Here is a 20542-nt window from a genome sequence, read left to right as displayed (position 1 = left end):
GCTTATTTAATCCTACCCCTTTTCTTTTACATGACAGTTGCTAAAACTTTTGTTCACTTCCTGTTCTCAATTTATTCACAATATACTCCATAAGTAATCACAATAAAATAAGTAAATAAATAATAATTGGTGAAGTAAGTTACATTTCATATGTTGAGATAAGTAAGATTATTTTGTGAGTGAAAGAATGAAAGAATGGATGAGTTAAATAAATTCAGAATGTTTATCATGGTTCTTCTTCTTTGTACTTTGTAAACACTTTAAGTTTGAAGAGTTTCTTGAAGTGGATCATATTAGTACATTGTTTGATTGCTTTGCTTAATCCATTCCATAATTTAATTCCACATACTGATATACTGAAGGTCTTAAGTGTTGTACGTGCATACAAATGTTTTAAATTACATTTCTCTCTAAGATTATATTTCTCCTCTTTTTTTGAGAAGAATTGTTGTATATTCTTGGGTAGCAGGTTATAGTTTGCTTTGTGTATAATTTTAGCTGTTTGCAAATTCACTATGTCGTAGAATTTCAGAATCTTTGATTCAATAAATAAAGGATTTGTGTGTTCTCTATATCCAACATTATGTATTATTCTAACTGATCTTTTTTGTAACACCGTTAATGAATGAAGTGTACTTTTGTAATTATTTCCCCATATTTCTGCACAATAACTCAGATATGGTAACACTAGTGAGCAGTAGAGAATATGAAGTGATTTTTTGTCTAGAACATGTTTTGCTTTATTCATTATTGACGTGTTTCTTGCTACTTTATGTTGTATATTTTTTACGTGAGATTTCCAGTTCAATTTATCATCAATCATTATACCTAGAAATTTGGTTTCATTTACTCTTTCAATTTCTATTCCGTCTATTTGTATTTGTGTTTGACTTTCTCTTCTACTGTTACCAAATAGCATTATTTTAGTTTTACTGAGATTCAACGATAGTCTGTTTTTGTCAAACCATCTTTTTAATTTGTTAATTTCTTCTGTTATTATTTGTAGTATCTTCTGTGTATTCTCCTGAACAAAACGCTGTTGTATCATCCGCAAATAATACTAACTTTAAATCTTTTGTAACTTTACAAATGTCATTTATATATAGATTGAATAATTTAGGTCCTAGTATTGATCCCTGAGGTACACCACAGGATATATTTAGCGTTGTAGAGGTGTGTTCGCCTACCTTCACGTATTGTTTCCTGTTCATTAGATAACTTCTTATCCAGTTTAAGACTAACCCTCTGATGCCATATCGTTCTAGTTTTTTGATTAAAATATTGTGATTAATTGTGTCAAATGCTTTAGTTAGATCCATAAAAACTGCTGCCGCACATTTTTTATTATCTATAGCATTGGTAATTTCTTCTGTAATTTCAATTAAAGCCATCGAAGTTGAAACATTAGCTCTGTATCCATATTGATTTTCTTCGAGTATTCTATTTTTATTTATGAAACTCTCTAATCTGTTATTGAACAGTTTTTCAATGATTTTAGAAAATTGTGGAAGTAAGGAAACAGGTCTATAGTTTGTAAATTGATGTTTGTCGCCAGTCTTGTAAATTGGTGCAACTTTAGCTATTTTCATTTTGTTTGGAAATGTACCTGTTTGAAATGATAGGTTACTAATATACATTAATGTGTGTTGTGGGTCTGAGTGTGAGAAACTAGTATGGTAGTTTCGTGGGGGTTGCGGGGAAAGCACGGTTGTTGCACAAACAAGAGATTGAATGCGGAAGAAAGTTGACATTAAACACACAAAGACCAGTTCTGCTCTCCTCTACTTAGCTCAAGTTTCAAAGCTTCTTTCAGTCTTTTAGGAGTTTCCCTGCACTTTGCACATGGTGTTGTGGTCCGTCATCTGTGGAAGTTTCCACTCCAACAGCCGAGTCATCATTTTACTGTTCCTTCTTTTTATCATTGACCATTACTCGCTCTGCTTGTTGTGAGCTCATATTTGTTGTACAGCAGATCCATGACATTTGCATGCAGGGGTGTGCAAACCTTTTGACTCGGGGACCGCATTGTGCTAAAAAAAACTTTGTCGAATAATTATTGTAATTGGATATTAAGAGTATGTGAAAGTTCGACTCCTACATTGTTTACTTCTGTGACGACCTTCTTAACGTTCTGTAATCAATTTAGAAATATCAAGCAGCTTAAATGCGGCAAACATGGACAAGTGTGGAGTATTTTGCATTTTTCCCATCATGCTTTGTAATGGGTGTAATTTTGAATTATGTGCTGTGATTGGACATTTTTTTTATAACAACTACAACGTTCATCAAGCAGGTTGTGTTATGTGAATTTTTCTGTTGGTTTAATGTTGCACCATGACTAGGGAAGGTTGTGTGCATTGGGTCATACAGGTAAATACTGCGCACTCATACAGCCGGGGAATTATTAAAGGTCATTGACCTGAATTACTCACGTTGTCCACTAGATGTCGACATGATAGCAGCATCAAAATCGTCAAACTATTTAAATGAATGCAATCTTCCTATGTGTAATACTCCATATTAAACTCATGTCTCATGGGCCAAATTGAAGATGTTGACGGGCCATAGTTTGGATATCCCTGAGTTAGTGCCATTAAAACAATAAAAACAACTAAATTACATCTATGTCCATCTAGTGGTAAGTCCAATAATCATTTAATTAAATATTCAAACACGGTGTTACTGTTCAAACTGTGTGTAATGTTACAGTAGCCAAAAGTATCAAATATATTTGTTAAATAAATCCTCTGCCATGTTTTAATGAATATTTACAAAGTTAATTAAGCAGGTTGTGTTATGTGTGACTTTTTGTGATGGTTTAGTTTTGCACCATGACTAGGGAAGGTTGTTTGCATTGGGTTATATAGGTAAATACTGTGCAGTCGTACAGCCGGGGCATTATTAAAGGTCCTTGACCTGAATTACTCACGTTGTTCACTAGATGTGGACATGATAGCAGCATCAAAATCGTCAGACTATTTTATGTATGCAGTCTCCCTATGGGTAATACTCCATATTAAACTCATGAAGTCTCATGGGCCAAATTGAAGACGTTGACGGGCTGTAGTTTGGACACCTCTGATTTATTGCCATCAAAACAATGAAAAAACTGAACAAGAAGATAGAGAAAAAGAAGAAACTACAGTGTCGGCACGCTACAAAGGCGGACTCACGCACATTTTCAGGACTTATGCAGATCCCAAACACAGATCAGCAAGTACCAGAAGGTAAGAAAAGTTGCCATTGCATAATATTGTGAAACAAAACGCCAGATAATGTGTCGTACCTTATACACACACCATAATAATACTCGTATGTTGAAGCACAGTACAATCCATCAAGCGGTGTGGCTTTATAGCTTACCAAAGTCGTATTAAAACATTTTGATAGATTTTTGAGCGCCGTGTGTAATGTTAAATATGTTCAATGGAACATATAAAATTTTGGTGTTGTTTACTTTAGTCATATTGCAATCTGCACGTATCTCTTATGTGTGACTGCCACCATATTGCAGTCTGCACATATCTCTTATGTGTGACTGCTATCTACTGGTCACACTTATCATCACACCATGTACCAAAAAAAATTGCTTTGAGGTCGGTAAGCAAAACCAGAATTATTCCGTACATTAGGCGCACCGGGTTATAAAGCGCACTGTTGAGTTTTGAGGGAAAAAAGGATTTTAAGTGTGCCTTATAGTCAGAAAAATATGGTAACAATTGATTTAAATATTCAAATACAGTGTTACTGTTCAAACTGTGTGTAATGTTACAGTGGCCAAAAATATTAAATATAATGGTTAAAAAAAACCTCTGCATTGTTTTTAATGAATATTTAGGCCTACTACGCAACTGTATTTTAATGTTGGTTATAATCGTGGTACTTGGAGAGACAAGAGTTTTCTGAGGTGGTCTACATTAAATTATTTACAATTTAAAGCAGATAAAAGGGGAGTGCCGCACCATGAATAGGCGAGGATTTAGTGTACAGGTTGGATGTGAACAAGATGTTTGTGTGTGTTGTGTGCAGAAGAATTAAGGCTGTGGTGTTGTGTGTTGCTATGGTGATCTGACCTGGGCTGATCTTTCCAGTCTGACTGCTTCTAAACCCACACTCAGAAACTGGGGTCTAAAAGTGGTCTTCATTGAGGGCTGTTTGCAACAGTTTATTATGGGTCAATTTAAATGGAGAAATATTTACCTCATGATATTGTCACATAATTGCCAATGCATTTGATTATATATTTAATGTGCACTGTAAAAACAAAACAAAAATTAGCAGATCAGTCACCAAAATTAGTTTTTTTTACAGCATATTACTGTAAATGGAAGAACTGTAGCATTGTTCTTTTTTTATTCCGTTACATTAATTTTTTTCATTTAGTACAAATCCCAAAACCAGTGAAGTTGGCACGTTGTGTAAATGGTAAATAAAAACAAAATGATTTGCAAATCCTTTTCAACTTATATTCAATTGAATAGACTGCAAAGACAAGATCCTTAACGTTCAAACTAGAAAACGATGTTATTTTTTGCAAATATTAGCTCATTTGGCTATTGCAAGGAATTTAGGGATTTCACCATCTACGGTCCGTAATATCATCAAAATGTTCAGAGAATCTGGAGAAATCACTGCACGTAAGCGATGATATTATGGACCTAGGATCCCTCAGGCGGTACTGCATCAAAAAGCGACATCCGTGTGTAAAGGATATCACCACATGGGCTCAAGAACATTTAAAAAAAGCACTGTCGGTAACTACCGTTGGTCGCTACATCTGTAAGTGCAAGTTAAAACTCTACTGTGCAAAGCCAAAGCCATTTATCAACAACACCCAGAAACGCCGCCGGCTTCACTGGGCCCGAGCTCATCTAAAATGGACTGATGCAAAGTGGAAAAGTGTTCTGTGGTCTGACGAGTCCACATTTCAAATTGTTTTTGGAAACTGTGGACGTCGTGTTTCCAAAGAGGAAAAGAGACATCCGGACTGTTATAGGCGCGAAGTTCAAAAGCCAGCATCTGTGATGGTATGGGGGTGTATTAGTGTCCAAGGCATGGGTAACTTACACATCTGTGAAGGCACCATTAATGCTGAAAGGTACATACAGGTTTTGGAACAACATATGTTGCCATCCAAGCAATGTTATCATTGACGCCCCTGTTTATTTCAGCAAGACAATGCTAAGCCACGTGTTACAACAGCGTGGCTTCATAGTAAAAGAGTGCAGGTACTAGACTGGCCTGCCTGTAGTCCAGACCTGTCTCCCATTGAAAATGTGTGGCGCAATATGAAGCCTAAAATACCACAACTTAAGCTGTACATCAAGCAAGAATGGGAAATAATTCCACCTGAACATCTTCAAAAATTGGTCTCCTTAGTTCCCAAACATTTACTGAGTCTTGTTAAAAGGAAAGGCCATGTATCACAGTGGTAAAATGCCCTGTGACAACTTTTTAGCGATGTGTTGCTGCCATTAAATTCGAAGTTAATGATTATTTGCACAAAAAAAGAAGTTTCTCATTTGGAACATTAAATATCTTGTCTTTGCAGTCTATTCAATTGAATATAAGTTGAAAAGAGTTTGAAAATCATTGTATTCTGTTTTTATTTACCATTTACCCAACGTGCCAACTTCACTGGTTTTGGGATTTGTAGAGCATATTACTGTAAATGGAAGAACTGTAGCACTGATGTTTAAAATTCTGTTAAATTAATTTTTTCCTTTTTAGTAATTAGTGGTATGAACATTTCATATCACGGTTTTTGTCAACATTATCATCATGGTTATTATTATCACTGTATTGTTGAATGTACACACTCATAACCAAATTAAATACGATCAATAAATAGCCAAACAATATACATTTCTTGGCAAAAAAAATAAAGCGGATTCTGATTCTGATATAAAAAAACATTGTTCTGGTTATATAAGAGCCTTTTTTTGAATATGTATAGCTCATAAAAGTTTGTGGTTTTTTATTGAGAAAGAAAAAAATGTGGTTTATGTGACGTCACGCAAATTCACTTCCTGTTGTCCTATTGCTTCCATCTGTCTGTCTAAGACAGGGGTGTCAAACTTGCTTTCATTGAGGGCCACACCGCAGTCATGGCTGCCATTAGAGGGCTGCTTGTAACAGTAAATAATTAAGGAATTTACCTATGAATTAAAATATTTTCCTTTTTTTTTTAACGTGAAGAGTAAAACAAATCTGTGGGTTTTACCACTGATTTTTACAGAAAAAAACTGGCAGCTTAGTTGCCAGACTTACTGTAAAATATATGGTGGGGGTTTATTATTATTTTTACAACATATTACTGTAAATATAAATACAGTACCGCTGTTTAATTTTTTTTAAGCAATTTAGCTGCCAAATTTTTTACCATAATAAACTGTGGTACCATAAAATCATCAACTGTGCATTTTTTAGTAGAAAACAAAACAAAAAATTGAAAGCTCAGTCGACAGAATTTTACTGTAAAAAAACAAACATTGGTGGGGGTTTTTCCAACTAACAGTAATATGCTCTAAAAAAACCTCCCTAAATTTTACAGTAAAATCTATTGGTCATTTTTATAATGTACAATTTGATGGATAACTTGCTTCGAAATCACAAGTTAAGCAGATAATTAAGTATTTACTTGTATTTTGACCAAAAAAGTTAGATAATAGTTGTTGCAATATTGTACAATATTTTTTTCTCTGTCAAACTAGAAAATATAAGGTATTTTATTGACACGTATTATTTCCAGCGGGCCATATAAAATGACGTGGAGGACCAGATCTGGCTCGCGGGTCTTGAGTTTGACACCTGCGGTTTAAGAGAACAGAGATTGTAGGTTTAATGTGTACCATAAATATTTTAGTTGTTCAGACAGTAATGTATTTATACAAGTCTGGACTGGGGAATGTCATTCTTTTTTGGGGAAAGGCATTAATGTCTCTTGTTTTCATGTTAGCATTTAAGTTGGCTAGTGTTAGCTCACTTCTCCAGTAAATGAGAAGTGTCGCCGGTGCATGACTTTATCAAAGTGTCACGGTTTTATGATCATTTTGATTAAAAACAGGAGCTAGTAAAGTTACAGACATTATGTGTTATGTTTAAGGCTAAAAGTAAAACATTACCAGCAAATTTACAAAAAATGTTTGTCATCACTTCTGAGAATGAAGAGCATAGAAGATAAGGTCATTTCCAACATCAGTATTCAAGGACAACTTTAAAACAAATGTGCATATCAGTGGTGGGGGTTAAACTATGGAATTCTCTTTACAACGAGATAAAAGACTGTAAAAAAATATTCCAATTGAAAAAAATATATAAAGACAGAACAATCAGATCATACGGACAGCCATAAGTGTTTACATTTTGCTTTATATTTATTATTTTACTTATTTTTTGTCTGGTTTTGTATTTGTTTTGTATCATCCCGTGAGGTGTATATTACTTTTTTTGTTCGGTTTGTACTTCATGATGTTTTTCACTTGTTGTGTTTTTTGTTTGTTTTCATTATATTTGGATGTATTTGTTTGGTTTGTATGATATCATTAAGTAAGACTACGTATTATGTTGAAGGGGGCAGGAAAATATACGATTTTTCTTCATCCTGCTCCTTCTCAGGCATTGGTGTGTAAATGTGTGTTTAGTTGCTGAGGTTTAATTGTCTATCGATCAAAGATGCACATCAATGAAGGAGATAAATAAAACATTAAATGAAATGAATGAATAATACTAGCCGTATGAAGTTTTGTTTATCTTTCTGTGTGGAGTTTGCATGTCCTCCCCGTGACTGCGTGGGTTCCCTCTGGGTACACCGGCTTCCTCCCACCTCCAAAGACATGCACCTGGGGATAGGTTGATTGGCAACACTAAATTGGCCCTAGTGTGTGAATGTGAGTGTGAATGTTGTCTGTCTATCTGTGTTGGCCCTGTGATGAGGTGGCGACTTGTCCAGGGTGTACGCCGCCTTCCGCCAAATTGTAGCTGAGATAGGCTCCAGCGCCCCCCGCAACCCCGAAGGGAATAAGCGGTAGAAAATGGATGGATGGGATGGAATATAGCGTTTATCGTTACATACCTAGTAGTAATACAGTGTAAAAAACAACAAACACAGATTTGTAGGTGTTAACATATAAAATTAGCTAAAATGCTAGCATAAAATATCAGCATACGGTACTAACCTTAACATGCTAATTTAGGAAAAGTTAGCACACTTGCAAGATGGCACCAAGTATCAAAATCCATGATTTTTAAGACAAAACATATATAATTAGCTACATTTAAAACTAAAATGATAGCATGCTAACATTTGCATGCTAACATAAGAACAGTTAGCATGCTTGTGCAATGTCGCCATGTATCAAAATCCATGAATTTTAGGTTGAAATAATTCAAATGAGCTAAAATGTTAGCATGCGAACACGGGAACAGCAAGCATACTCACAAGATTACACCAAAACCGTGATTGTTTGGTTTAAAATAGTTTTACTGTAAAATAAAGGTTTAAGATTGGCAGGTAAAATCACCAACACTAGTCAGTAGCATGTGTACAGCCTACGTAAATTAGCATCAAGCTAGCTTGAGAAGTGGAGCTTTACTTTCAGTCGCTGTCTATCACGCATGCGAGCTTTTTTTAATACTTTTAATGCAACTTAAAACACATTTAATGCCCATGTCTTATTGCTGATCATTATTATATATAGTGAAATGCTTACAATTGTAAGCATTTGACTCTATATAATGTTAAATAATTGAAAAGTTTACATTAACTGTGGCCAACTTAAGCACTAATTTAATCATAATATATACAAAACCAAAAACCAGTGAAGTTGTGTAAATGGTAAATAAAAACAGAATACAATGATTTGCAAATTCTTTTTAACCTATATTCAATTGAACAGACTGCAAAGACAAGATATTTAATGTTGGAACTGGTAAACTTTTTTATTTTTTGCAAATATTAGCTCATTTGAACAGGTTTCAAAAAAGCTGGCACAAGTGGCAAAAAAGACTGAGAAAGTTGAGGATTGCTCATCAAACACTTATTTGGAACATCCCACAGGTTAATTGGGAACAGGTGGGTGCCATGGTTGGGTATAAAAGCAGCTTCCATGAAATGCTCAGTCATTCACAAACAAGGATGGGCGAGGGTCACCACTTTGTGAACAAATGCATGAGCAAATTGTCGAACAGTTTAAGAACAACATTTCTTAACCAGCTATTGCAAGGAATCTACGGTCCGTAATATCATCAAAAGGTTCAGAGAATCTGGAGAAATCACTGCACGTAGGCAGCAAGGCCGAAAACCAACATTGAATGCCCGTGACCTTCGATCCCTCAGGCGGTACTGCATCAAAATGCGAGATCAGTGTCTAAAAGATATCACCACATGGGCTCAGGTACACTTCAGAAACCCACTGTCAGTAACTACAGTTCGTTGCTACATCTGTAGGTGCAAGTTAAAGCTCTACTATGCAAAGCCAAAGCCATTTATCAACAACACCCAGAAACTCTTCGTTGGGCCCGAGCTCATCTGAGATGGACTGATGCAAAGTGTAAAAGTGTTCCGTGGTCTGACGAGTCCACATTTCAAACTGTTTTTGGAAACTGTGGAAGTCGTGTCCTCCGGAACAAAGAGGAAAAGAACCATCCGGACTGTTCTCGGCACAAAGTTTGAAAAGCCAGCCAGCGTATTAGTGCCCAAGGCATGGGTAACTTACACATCTGTGAAGGCACCATTAATGCTGAAAGGTACATACAGGTTTTGGAGCAACATATGTTGCCATCCAAGCAACGTTTTCATGGACGCCCCTGTTTATTTCAACAAGACAATGTCAAGCCACGTGTTAAAACAGCGTGGCTTCATAGTAAAAGAGTGCGGGTACTATACTTGCCTACCTGTAGTCTAGACCTGTCTCCCATTGAAAATGTGTGGCGCATTATGAAGCCTAAAATTCCACAACGGAGACCCGCGACTGTTGAACAGCTTAAGCTGTACATCAAGCAAGAATGGGAAAGAATTCCACCTGAAAAGTTTCAAAAATGTGTCTCCTCAGTTCCCAAAGGTTTACTGAGTGTTGTTAAAAGGAAAGGCCATGTAACACAGTGGTAAAAATGCTCCTGTGACAACTTTTTTGCAATGTGTTGCTGCCATTAAATTCTAAATTAATGATTATTTGCAAAAAAAAATTAAGTTTCTCAGTTCGAACATTAAGTATCTTGTCTTTGCAGTCTATTCAATTGAATATACCGGTAAGTTGAAAATGATTTGCAAATCATTGTATTCTGTTTTTATTTACGAATTACACAACGTGCCAACTTCACTGGTTTTGGGTTTTCTTTTACTTCCAGTCTTCCTGTTGAAGTCAAGGTCATTGACTAAATAAAAACCATGACGTTGCTGCATGCTAACACGTCCACAGAGTGTTGTGTGAAGTGGACTCCTCTCGTCTCTGTGGAGGATGTTGAGTGGAACATTTCAAGGCACACAGTATGTTTTATACCATTCCACACTGTCCGTCTCCTCCCTAATAGTTTTTTCTGGAAAGAGTCAGAGTATTTTCTCTTCCGTAATGAGAGACAATGAATGTTTGTGTTCCCCCCAGTAGGGGTGGGACAGAGGATGGGAGGGGGAAGATGGAGATTAGCCCATTTTGTCTGGGCTGTGTTGTTGTTTCAGTGTATCTGGGTGAGGAGGGATGTGAAGTTGGATGCAGGAGTATTAACACGCTCACTAATGAACCCTAAAGGGCTTCTTATGAAGGACTAAATCAGCTCTAAAGAGCTTTTAGCCCGTCTGATCCCATCATCGCTCATTTGGAGAAGCTATTCATATTATATATAATACATCCATGTCTTAATCTAGCAGGAGGGATTACACGCTTGACCTACCAGGTAGCTGGATTAGGGTTGTCCTGATACCAATATTTTGGTACCGGTACCAAAATGTATTTTGAAACTTTTCTAAATAGAGGGGACCACAATAATGTCATTATTGGCTTTATTTTAACAAAAACTCTTATGGTACATTAAACATGTGTTTATTATTGCAAATTTGTCTTAAATAAAATAGTGAACATACTAGACAACTTGTCTTTTAGTAGTAAGTAAACAAACAAAGGCTCCTAATTTGTCTGCAGTAACATATTGTGTCATTTCTATTATTTAGTCAACATTATGAGGGACAAACTGTAAAAATCGATTATTAATCCATTTGTTCATTTACTGTTAATATCTGCTTATTTTCTCTTTCAACATGTTCTATTTACACTTCTGTTAAAATGTAATAATCACTTATTCTTCTGTTGTTTGATACTTTACATTAGTTTTGGATGATACCACAAATTTAGGTATCGATCCGATACCAAGAAATTACAGGATCATACATTGGTCATATTCAAAGTCCTCATGTGTCCAGGGACATATTTCCTGACTTTATAAACATAATATGAAAATTAGAAAAAAAGGAAAAAAGATTTAGTGACGATAAAAAAATATCGATGTAATCATATCGACTAGATACGCTATGGTATTTGGTATCATTACAGTTTAGATCCACCCATAGCATTTGTTTACATTCACCCTATATTCTCCTACGGTGTGTAGTGAAGCATGTTTAGCTATTCCTCGTCCTCCAGTGATAATGGTACATGTAAGAAACTTACTTTGTCGCCATGGAAGCGAGGATTAGTGATTTAGAAGGAGCTAGAACCCTGCCGACTGCGGATGGACGTTAGCCGCTAGCTAGCTAGCCATGTTTTAAAGCACCTCTTCCTGAGGGCGTTTCAGTGTTATAACTTCACCTTTATCTTTACTTTTTAGACCAAAATGTGTCCATTCTCCCTTTTCTGTCTACGTCTACACACTGTGTCTGCTTGTAAGTACTCTGTGTGTGTGTGTGCGCTGCCGAACATGCTCCTCTGCTCCTAAAACCAGCAATGTCACGACGTGACGACGCGCCGTCATGCCCATTGAAAAAAATTATATATATATATATATATATATATCTAATATCTCTAACCCTAACCCTCCCTAGGAAGGTGTTTCGGGCACGTCCGACCGGTAGGAGGCCACGGGGAAGACCCAGGACACGCTGGGAAGACTATCTCTCCCGGCTGGCCTGGGAACGCCTCGGGATCCCCCGGGAGGAGCTGGACGAAGTGGCTGGGGAGAGGGAAGTCTGGGCTTCCCTGCTTAAGCTGCTGCCCCCGCGACCCGACCTCGGATAAGCGGAAGAAAATGGATGGATGGATGGATGGATATATCTAATATATATATATATATATATATATATATATATATATATATATATATATATATATATATATATATATATATATATATGTATATATATATATATATATATACAAACCCCGTTTCCATATGAGTTGGGAAATTGTGTTAGATGTAAATATAAACGGAATACAATGATTTGCAAATCCTTTTCAACCCATATTCAATTGAATGCACTACAAAGACAACATATTTGATGTTCAAACTCAAAAACTTTGTATTTTTTTTTGCAAATAATAATTAACTTAGAATTTCATGGCTGCAACCCGTGCCAAAGTAGTTGGGAAAGGGCTGTTCACCACTGTGTTACATGGCCTTTCCTTTTAACAACACTCAATAAACGATTGGGAACTGAGGAAACTAATTGTTGAAGCTTTGAAAGTGGAATTCTTTCCCATTCTTGTTTTATGTAGAGCTTCAGTCGTTCAACAGTCCGGGGTCTCTGCTGTCGTATTTTACGCTTCATAATGCGCCACACATTTTCGATGGGAGACAGGTCTGGACTGCAGGCGAGCCAGGAAAGTACCCGCACTCTTTTTTTACGAAGCCACGCTGTTGTAACACGTGCTGAATGGGGCTTGGCATTGTCTTGCTGAAATAAGCAGGGGCGTCCATGAAAAAGACGGCGCTTAGATGGCAGCATATGTTGTTCCAAAACCTGTATGTACCTTTCAGCATTAATGGTGCCTTCACAGATGTGTAAGTTACCCATGCCTTGGGCACTAATGCACCCCCATACCATCACAGATGCTGGCTTGTGAACTTTGCGTGGATAACAGTCTGGATGGTTTGCTTCCCCTTTAGTCTGGATGACACGATGTCGAATATTTCCAAAAACAATTTGAAATGTGGACTCGTCAGACCACAGAACACATTTCCACTTTGCATGAGTCCATCTTAGATGATCTCGGGCCCAGAGAAGCCGGCGGTGTTTCTGGATGTTGTTGATAAATGGCTTTCGCTTTGCATAGTAGAGCTTTAACTTGCACTTACAGATGTAGCGACCAACTGTATTTAGTGACAGTGGTTTTCTGAAGTGTTCCTGAGCCCATGTGGTGATATCCTTTAGAGATTGATGTCGGTTTTTGATACAGTGCCGTCTGAGGGATCGAAGGTCAAGGTCATTCAATGTTGGTTTCCGGCCATGCCGCTTACGTGCAGTGATTTCTCCAGATTCTCTGAACCTTTTGATGATATTATGGACCGTAGATGTTGAAATCCCTAAATTTCTTGCAATTGCATTTTGAGAAACGTTGTACTTAAATTGTTTGACTTTTTGCTCACACAGTTGTGGACAAAGGGGTGTACCTCGCCTCATCCTTTCTTGTGAAAGACTGAGCATTTTTTGGGAAGCTGTTTTTATACCCAATCATGGCACCCACCTGTTCCCAATTAGCCTGCACACCTGTGGGATGTTCCAAATAAGTGTTTGATGAGCATTCCTCAACTTTATCAGTATTTATTGCCACCTTTCCCAACTTCTTTGTCACGTGTTGCTGGCATCAAATTCTAAAGTTAATGATTATTTGCAAAAAAAAATTTTTTTTATCAGTTTGAACATCAAATATGTTGTCTTTGTAGCATATTCAACTGAATATGGGTTGAAAATGATTTGCAAATCATTGTATTCGTTTATATTTATATCTAACACACTTTCCCAACTCATATGGAAACGGGGTTTGTATGTATATATATATATATATATATATATATATATATATATATATATATATATATATATATATATATATATATATATATATATATATTTGGGGAACCGGTACTTTTCAAACAGAGTATAGTATCGTTTTTGATTCATTAGTACCGCAATACTATACTAGTACCGGTATACTGTACAAACCTAGTGTGGATCACCTTTTCCACTTCAGCTCCATCCCTGCAGCATCATTCTCTCAGTCAAAGCCGCCATCTGTCTGCTGGCAGATGCCGACTGCAGCAAACAAACCCGATCCTTTTATTGTGTTTGCTTGGAAAACACTTTTTTTGGCTGCAAACTAAACTTTCTACGGCCCTAAAATTGATTGTTTGTGGCCCCATTTTAGTCTTCAATAGATTTATATTATTTTTTAGGTTCGATACTGATACCGATTATTAGTAGTCAAGGAGGCGGACAACCGATGTTTGGAGCCAATGTTCATTTACAGTAAAATTGAGCTCAATATTAACAGTTTACGTCAACAAGCAGCTGGACAAGTCTTTGTTGTTGGTTTTTTACATTATTTTTTAGGAAACGTCAGACCTTGGGCCTGATTTACTACGGTCCAAACACCTGCCGCTTAACAGCGTGTGCAAACTACAAAATAGCGCGTACAATCAGTAGGCGTGTCACGGGTGATCTACCAAGACTGCGTGTGCAATTGTAAAGTGGTGCAGACCGCCTTATTTAAATGTGGATTTTACGTGTACTGTACATCACCATGGAGACACTCATTTAATGCACATTCATATTGTCACCGGTGTTGTTTTGCTAGGTTTTCAAACATGCAGGAGACATCTACCAATTTTTATGGGCATTTTAGAAGCAGGGAGAAGACGCTGTCGAAGGTGAGCCACGTAAATAAGACCGCCCACAAAACGGCGCATCCTGAAGCAACTGTCAAAAAGCGACTTGAAGATGATCTGTAAAACATCATCTATGCCAGTGGTCCCCAACCACCGGCCCGGTACCGGTCCGTGGATCGATTGATACCGGGTCGCACAAGAAATAAAAAAATATTTTTTTTATTATTTTTTTTATTTTTTATTATTAAATCAACATAAAAAACACAATATATACTTACAATTAGTGCACCAACCCAAAAAACCTCCCTCCCCCATTTACACTCATTCACACAAAAGGGTTGTTTCTTTCTGTTATTATTATTTCTGGTTCCTACATTATATATCAATATAGATCAATACAGTCTGCAGGGATACAGTCCGTAAGCACACATAATTGTATTTTTTTTATAAAAAAATAAAAAAATAAATACTATACCCCCCCACACCCAACCCCACACACCGCGGGACAAATGTTAAAGCGTTGACCGGTCCGCAGTTACAAAAAGGTTGGGGACCAATGATCTATGCAACATTTTGACCAACGAACCACCATTACATGTTATGTAGACCACAAGGAAGTCTTTTACATTTAGAAAAAAATCATAATATGACCCCTTTAATGCGCCTAATAATCCGGTGCGCCTTTTGTATGAAAATAGACTTAAATAGACCCGCTCATCAGCAGTGCGCCTTTTAATCCGGTGCGCCCTATGGTCCGAAAAATACGGTAACTTGAAATGTTTTGTCAAGAGGATTATTTGTATGTTACTGCATACGTCAGCAGCGAAATTAAGAGCCTTTGTTTGTTTACTTACTACTAAAAGACAAATTGTCTTGTACGCTCACAATTTTATTTAAGGACAAACTTGCAATAATAAACATATGTTTAATGTACCCTAAGAATTTTTGTTAAAATAAAGCCAATAATGCAATTTTTTTTGGTCCCCTTTATTTAGAAAAGTACCGAAAAGTATCAAACAAATTTTGGTATTTGGTATCGGGACAACACTATATATTTATATGTATATATATATATGTATATCTATATATGTGTATATATATATGTGTGTATATGTGTATATATACTGTATGTATTTCTATACATAGATGGATAGATATACCGGCCCCCAGACACATTTTTTTCCCAGGCCCAGGCCTGATGTACAGTATTAGTTCACACAAAGCTTAGTGAGCTTATCCTGACAAGATAAATGAGAGAAGAACTCAAAAAAGTGGATCAGTTGTTTTGACCACAGCTTTAAGCATTTCGACCAGTTCTCTGTCCTACAGATGTTCAAAGTTCTGTCGGGCAGTGCCACGTGTGGTGACGCCGGTCTTGTAATTACGCACCGAGGCACACCATTATAACTCCTTCGTCCTATTTCTATGTGAGCCTCCTTTATCAAGCTCAGTTCATACCATCTTCGCACAGACTCCATCTCCATGACAACCGGCCCAGACAATTCTGCAGAGTCATACCGTTTGACCACTGAAGTCGCCAACTTAAACCGTAGCTGTTTTGAGAAATTCCCCTACAGTGGGACCAACCAAGAACTGTGACAGGAGATATAATTATAGGATGCAAAGGAGGATTAACTGGGTTCCCTTACAGGGAGCACCGTCTAAAAATATCTATTATCTTCCCGCAGTCGCTGGTGCTATTGATCTCATTTCTGAAGACGTCTGAGGAAGCGGCGTGACATCACTTAGGTGAGTCATGTTTGCTATCAGGCTGGCACAATAAACACGGGAGATCTGCTGCAGAGTCTTGATTTTCCCGAGCTGTCAGTCTTCTGCTGAGAAAGGGAATCAATAAAACTGCAGCATGCAGCAATTTTCACCCTGGCCGCAGTTTGTGCTGTCAGGTCCAGCCGGAACTGGAAGGACCAGAACAGATTGATGCCCTTAGACATCTGCTGCTACCCATATGAATATCTGTAGTCGACAGTAAACTCTACGTCGATGCACAGAGACAAAAGAGAGGCAGGACTACAGACTGGATTCAGTTGTTCTGTTGACTGGATGATTGTGCTGATGTCAGCACATCTGGACTCTTTGTCCTGGTTGTTCACACAGAAGCACAGAGTGGCGTCACCAAGTTCGAGAGAGAAGGGAGTTCAGAGATCAACCTATGAAAATACTTCTACGTCAGCAACTAATCACTCGCCTGACTTTCTTTACTCCGACCAAACTGCCGGACCTGCCTGTACATCTTTTAACTCATCATACCTGAGGGGGGGAGCAGTGACCCGTTGGAGGCCGATCTCCGGAGGATCCTCAGGCCGTCGCTCCAGGACCGCGACTTGGGCAGCCGCTTCAAGAGTCGTCCCAGCCGGCGTGACACCTGCCCGAAGCAGGCGCTGCCGGCCTCCCGCTCCGGGTCCCCCCTGGCCTCCTCCAGACGCAAGGACACCTGGCCCAGGAGTGTTCCGCCCACCCCGCCGCCATCAGCGCCTCCGCTCCCCGCCCCCGCATCCCTCTCCCGGGCTATCTGCGCCACGGACGTAGCGCGGGGGTACCAGGCAGAGGGCATAGTCCCGTAACCCTCGCTGGCCCTCCTCTGTGGCCTTCCCCGGCCCCCCAGGGGGCTGCCCCAACGCCGCCAGCCCCCCCACGGCCCCCCTCTTCCATCCCAGCGGAGCCACTCTGCTACCGGTGCCACGCTCCGAATGAAGAGTCCCCTCTGCGCTCGCTCTGCCACCCCTCCAGCGGTACTCCTCTCCCCCGCGGATGCTCTCTTGACTCCTCACTTGTACCTCGGATCCCCTCTGCTCAGTGCTACTCCTCGCTCCGTGGTCCTGCGATATCAGTGTGCCGTTCTCCGTCTGTACTGCAGCACCCACACTCTGCAGTGCCGAGCAGCCGGGCTTAAAGAGACAGAGACCCCCATGTGATCCCAGCCTCACTGTAAACCGCCTCTCTCTTTCTCCAGCATCAACAGGAACTTTTCACCTTCTTGTCTCCTGCGACAAGACCATTGTTGTTTTCCATCACTTCAAGGGTCCGCAATGTCATCAAGGTCACAATGACATCTCTAAAGTCACATGACTTGTGCCTGTCGATAGGTTTTCTAGTTTTTTTTGCATTTATTACCAAGAAGCCCCCAGGTAGCATGTTTTAAGACGCATGTCCCACTCTTTTACCTTCCACCAAGGGCGAGCTAATTATAGAATCTTCCCTATGGAGCCCAACTAATAAGTAAGGAGGCACCACAGTCCTTTTGCTTGTAACAAATCTCTTATCTCCTAACCTCATCTTGTCCTTTTTAATCAAAATTTAAAAAATTAAACATCTTCCCATTTACGGTTTCAGTCTGACAACTTTCAGTACCATATTTTTCGGACTATAAGACGCACTTAAAATCCTTTCATTTTCTCAAAAATGGACAGTGCGCCTTTTAACCCGGTGCGCCTAATGTACATATTAATTCTGGTTGTGCTTACCGACCTCGAAGGAATTTTATTTGGTACATGGTGTACCAGTAGATGGCAGTCACACATAAGAGATACGTGTAGACTGCAATATGACGCCAACTTGAATTGTTCCATAGAAAATAAAGAACATGACACACGGCACTCAAAAATCTGTCAAAATGTTTTAGTACGACTTTGAAGCCCTGTGATGAGGTGGCGACTTGTCCAGTGTGTACCCCGCCTTCCAGCCGAATGCAGCTGAGATAGGCTCCAGCACCCCCCGCGATCCCGAACGGGACAAGCGGTAGAAAATGGATGGATGGATGGACTTTGAAGCCGCACCGCTTGATGGATTGTCGGCCCATTACGGCTACCGTAGTCAGAGATACAAGTATTACTATGGTGTGTGTATAAGGACCACAAAATGGCACCCATTAGCAGACATTATCTGGCGTTTTGTTTGACAATATTATGCAAAACCAACTTTTCTTACCTTCTGGTACCTGCTGATGTGTATTTGAGATCTGCATAAGTCCTGAAAATTTGCGCAAGTCCGACACCGTAGTCGATAAGCTTCTTCTTTTTCACTATCTTCTTGTTATGGGACATTCATCCTGTGCTGTTGCCATTTGTAATATAAAGTAATGTAAAGTTCTAACTTATATCTCGCTATGGAAACGCTAAAAACCAGCGGTGTAGTGAGTTTACATTATTCACCCACGGAACTTTAGTAATTAGAGAGTTCCGGTCGGACTGTTTTTCACGGGAAACATTTCCGGCGTTGTTGGACTAGTGAGCCACGGATGAGGAGATGCTGCTCCGTTATTGATTGAAGTAAAGTCTGAATGTCATTAAAACAGTTAGCTCCATCTTTTGACACTTCTTCCACTCCCGTCTTGCACTCTACACCGCTACAACAAAGATGACGGTGAGAAGACGCTGCCGACGGTGAGCCACGTAAAGAAGACCGCCCACAAAACGGCGCGTTTTGTATGAAAAAAAACTGACTAGACCCGCTCATCGGCAGTGTGCCTTATAATCCGGTGCGCCCTATGGTCCAGAAAATACGGGAGGGGTTTTCAACTGAATGGATGTTTTTAAAACTCAGGAAGGCACCGACAATATGGTTGTAAGTAGGGATGTCCGATAATGGCTTTTTGCCGATATCCGATATTGTCCAACTCTTTAATTACCGATACCAATATCAACCGATATATGCAGTCGTGGAATTAACACATTATTATGCCTAATTTGGACAACCAGGTATGGTGAAGATAAGGTACTTTTTAAAAAAATTAATAAAATAAGATAAATAAATTAAAAACATTTTCCTGAATAAAAAAGAAAGTAAAGCAATATACAAACAGTTACATAGAAACTAGTAATTAATGAAAATGAGTAAAATTAACTGTTAAAGGTTAGTACTATTAGTGGACCAGCAGCATGCACAATCATGTGTGCTTACGGACTGTATCCCTTGCAGACTGTATTGATATATATTGATATGTAATGTAGGAACCAGAATATTAAAAACAGAAAAAAACAAACCTTTTGTGTGAATGAGTGTGAATGAGTGTAAATGGGGGAGGGGGTTGGTGCACTTTGTAAGTGTATCTTGTGTTTTTTATGTTGATTTAATTTAAAAAAAACAAAAAAAAACACGATACCGATATTAAAAAAAACGATACCGATAATTTCCGATATTACATTTTAACGCATTTATGGCCGATAATATCGGCCTGCCGATATTGTCGGACATCTCTAGTTGTAAGCTCTTTTTGGTGGGTTTTTCTACGGTCAATGGAACATTGTAACAGCCATGTGATTTGAACTTAACGAAAAAGACTGAAAATAACTCCAAAGCTCCTGGTTTTTCAGCAATTGAACATGCAAAAACTAGCAAAAAAAAGCACAATTTAAATATGTTGAAGTGTTTAAAGAATGTAAAAATTATCAACAGAGTAATGTATAAATAAATACATACCCCATTCATCCAAATTAATCACTATGTCTGTTTCAGTCACTATGTTATTTAGTCACTACAATAAATACAACTTGTATTCACATCCACAGGAACCACATGGGTTAGCCTACTCTACACAGTATTTACAACCTTTACAACCACAGATGGTTCATCTAGTTCACAGGTGTCAAACTCAAGGTACGGGGGCCAAATCTGGCCCCATTATTTTATGTGGCCCGCGAAAGCCTGGAAATAATATGCGTTAATAAAATGCTTAATCTTATCCTACTAAATATATTTGTTCTTTCCCTTTTGA

General features: G+C 38.5%; 1 protein-coding gene across 2 annotated transcripts in view; it reads right to left on the bottom strand.

Annotated features, from left to right (window-relative positions):
• rassf5 (Ras association domain family member 5) overlaps positions 1–20542 on the bottom strand; it is a 101075-nt gene that overhangs the window by 64134 nt on the left and 16399 nt on the right. Inside the window, exon 1 of one of the 2 annotated variants that reach the window (XM_061984843.1) lies at positions 17080–17418. The exons of the other annotated variant lie outside the window; for it this stretch is intronic. Coding sequence (XP_061840827.1) covers positions 17080–17383 — 304 coding nt within the window. The 5' untranslated portion in view covers positions 17384–17418. Of the gene's footprint in view, positions 1–17079; positions 17419–20542 lie in introns of those variants that run through there. 2 annotated transcript variants of the gene reach the window in all.

Source organism: Nerophis lumbriciformis, linkage group LG23, assembly GCF_033978685.3.
Source record: "Nerophis lumbriciformis linkage group LG23, RoL_Nlum_v2.1, whole genome shotgun sequence".
NCBI classification, from domain to species: domain Eukaryota; kingdom Metazoa; phylum Chordata; class Actinopteri; order Syngnathiformes; family Syngnathidae; genus Nerophis; species Nerophis lumbriciformis.
The sequence above is the reverse complement of the archived record's forward strand: the minus strand, read 5'-3'. Positions and strand labels throughout refer to the sequence as shown.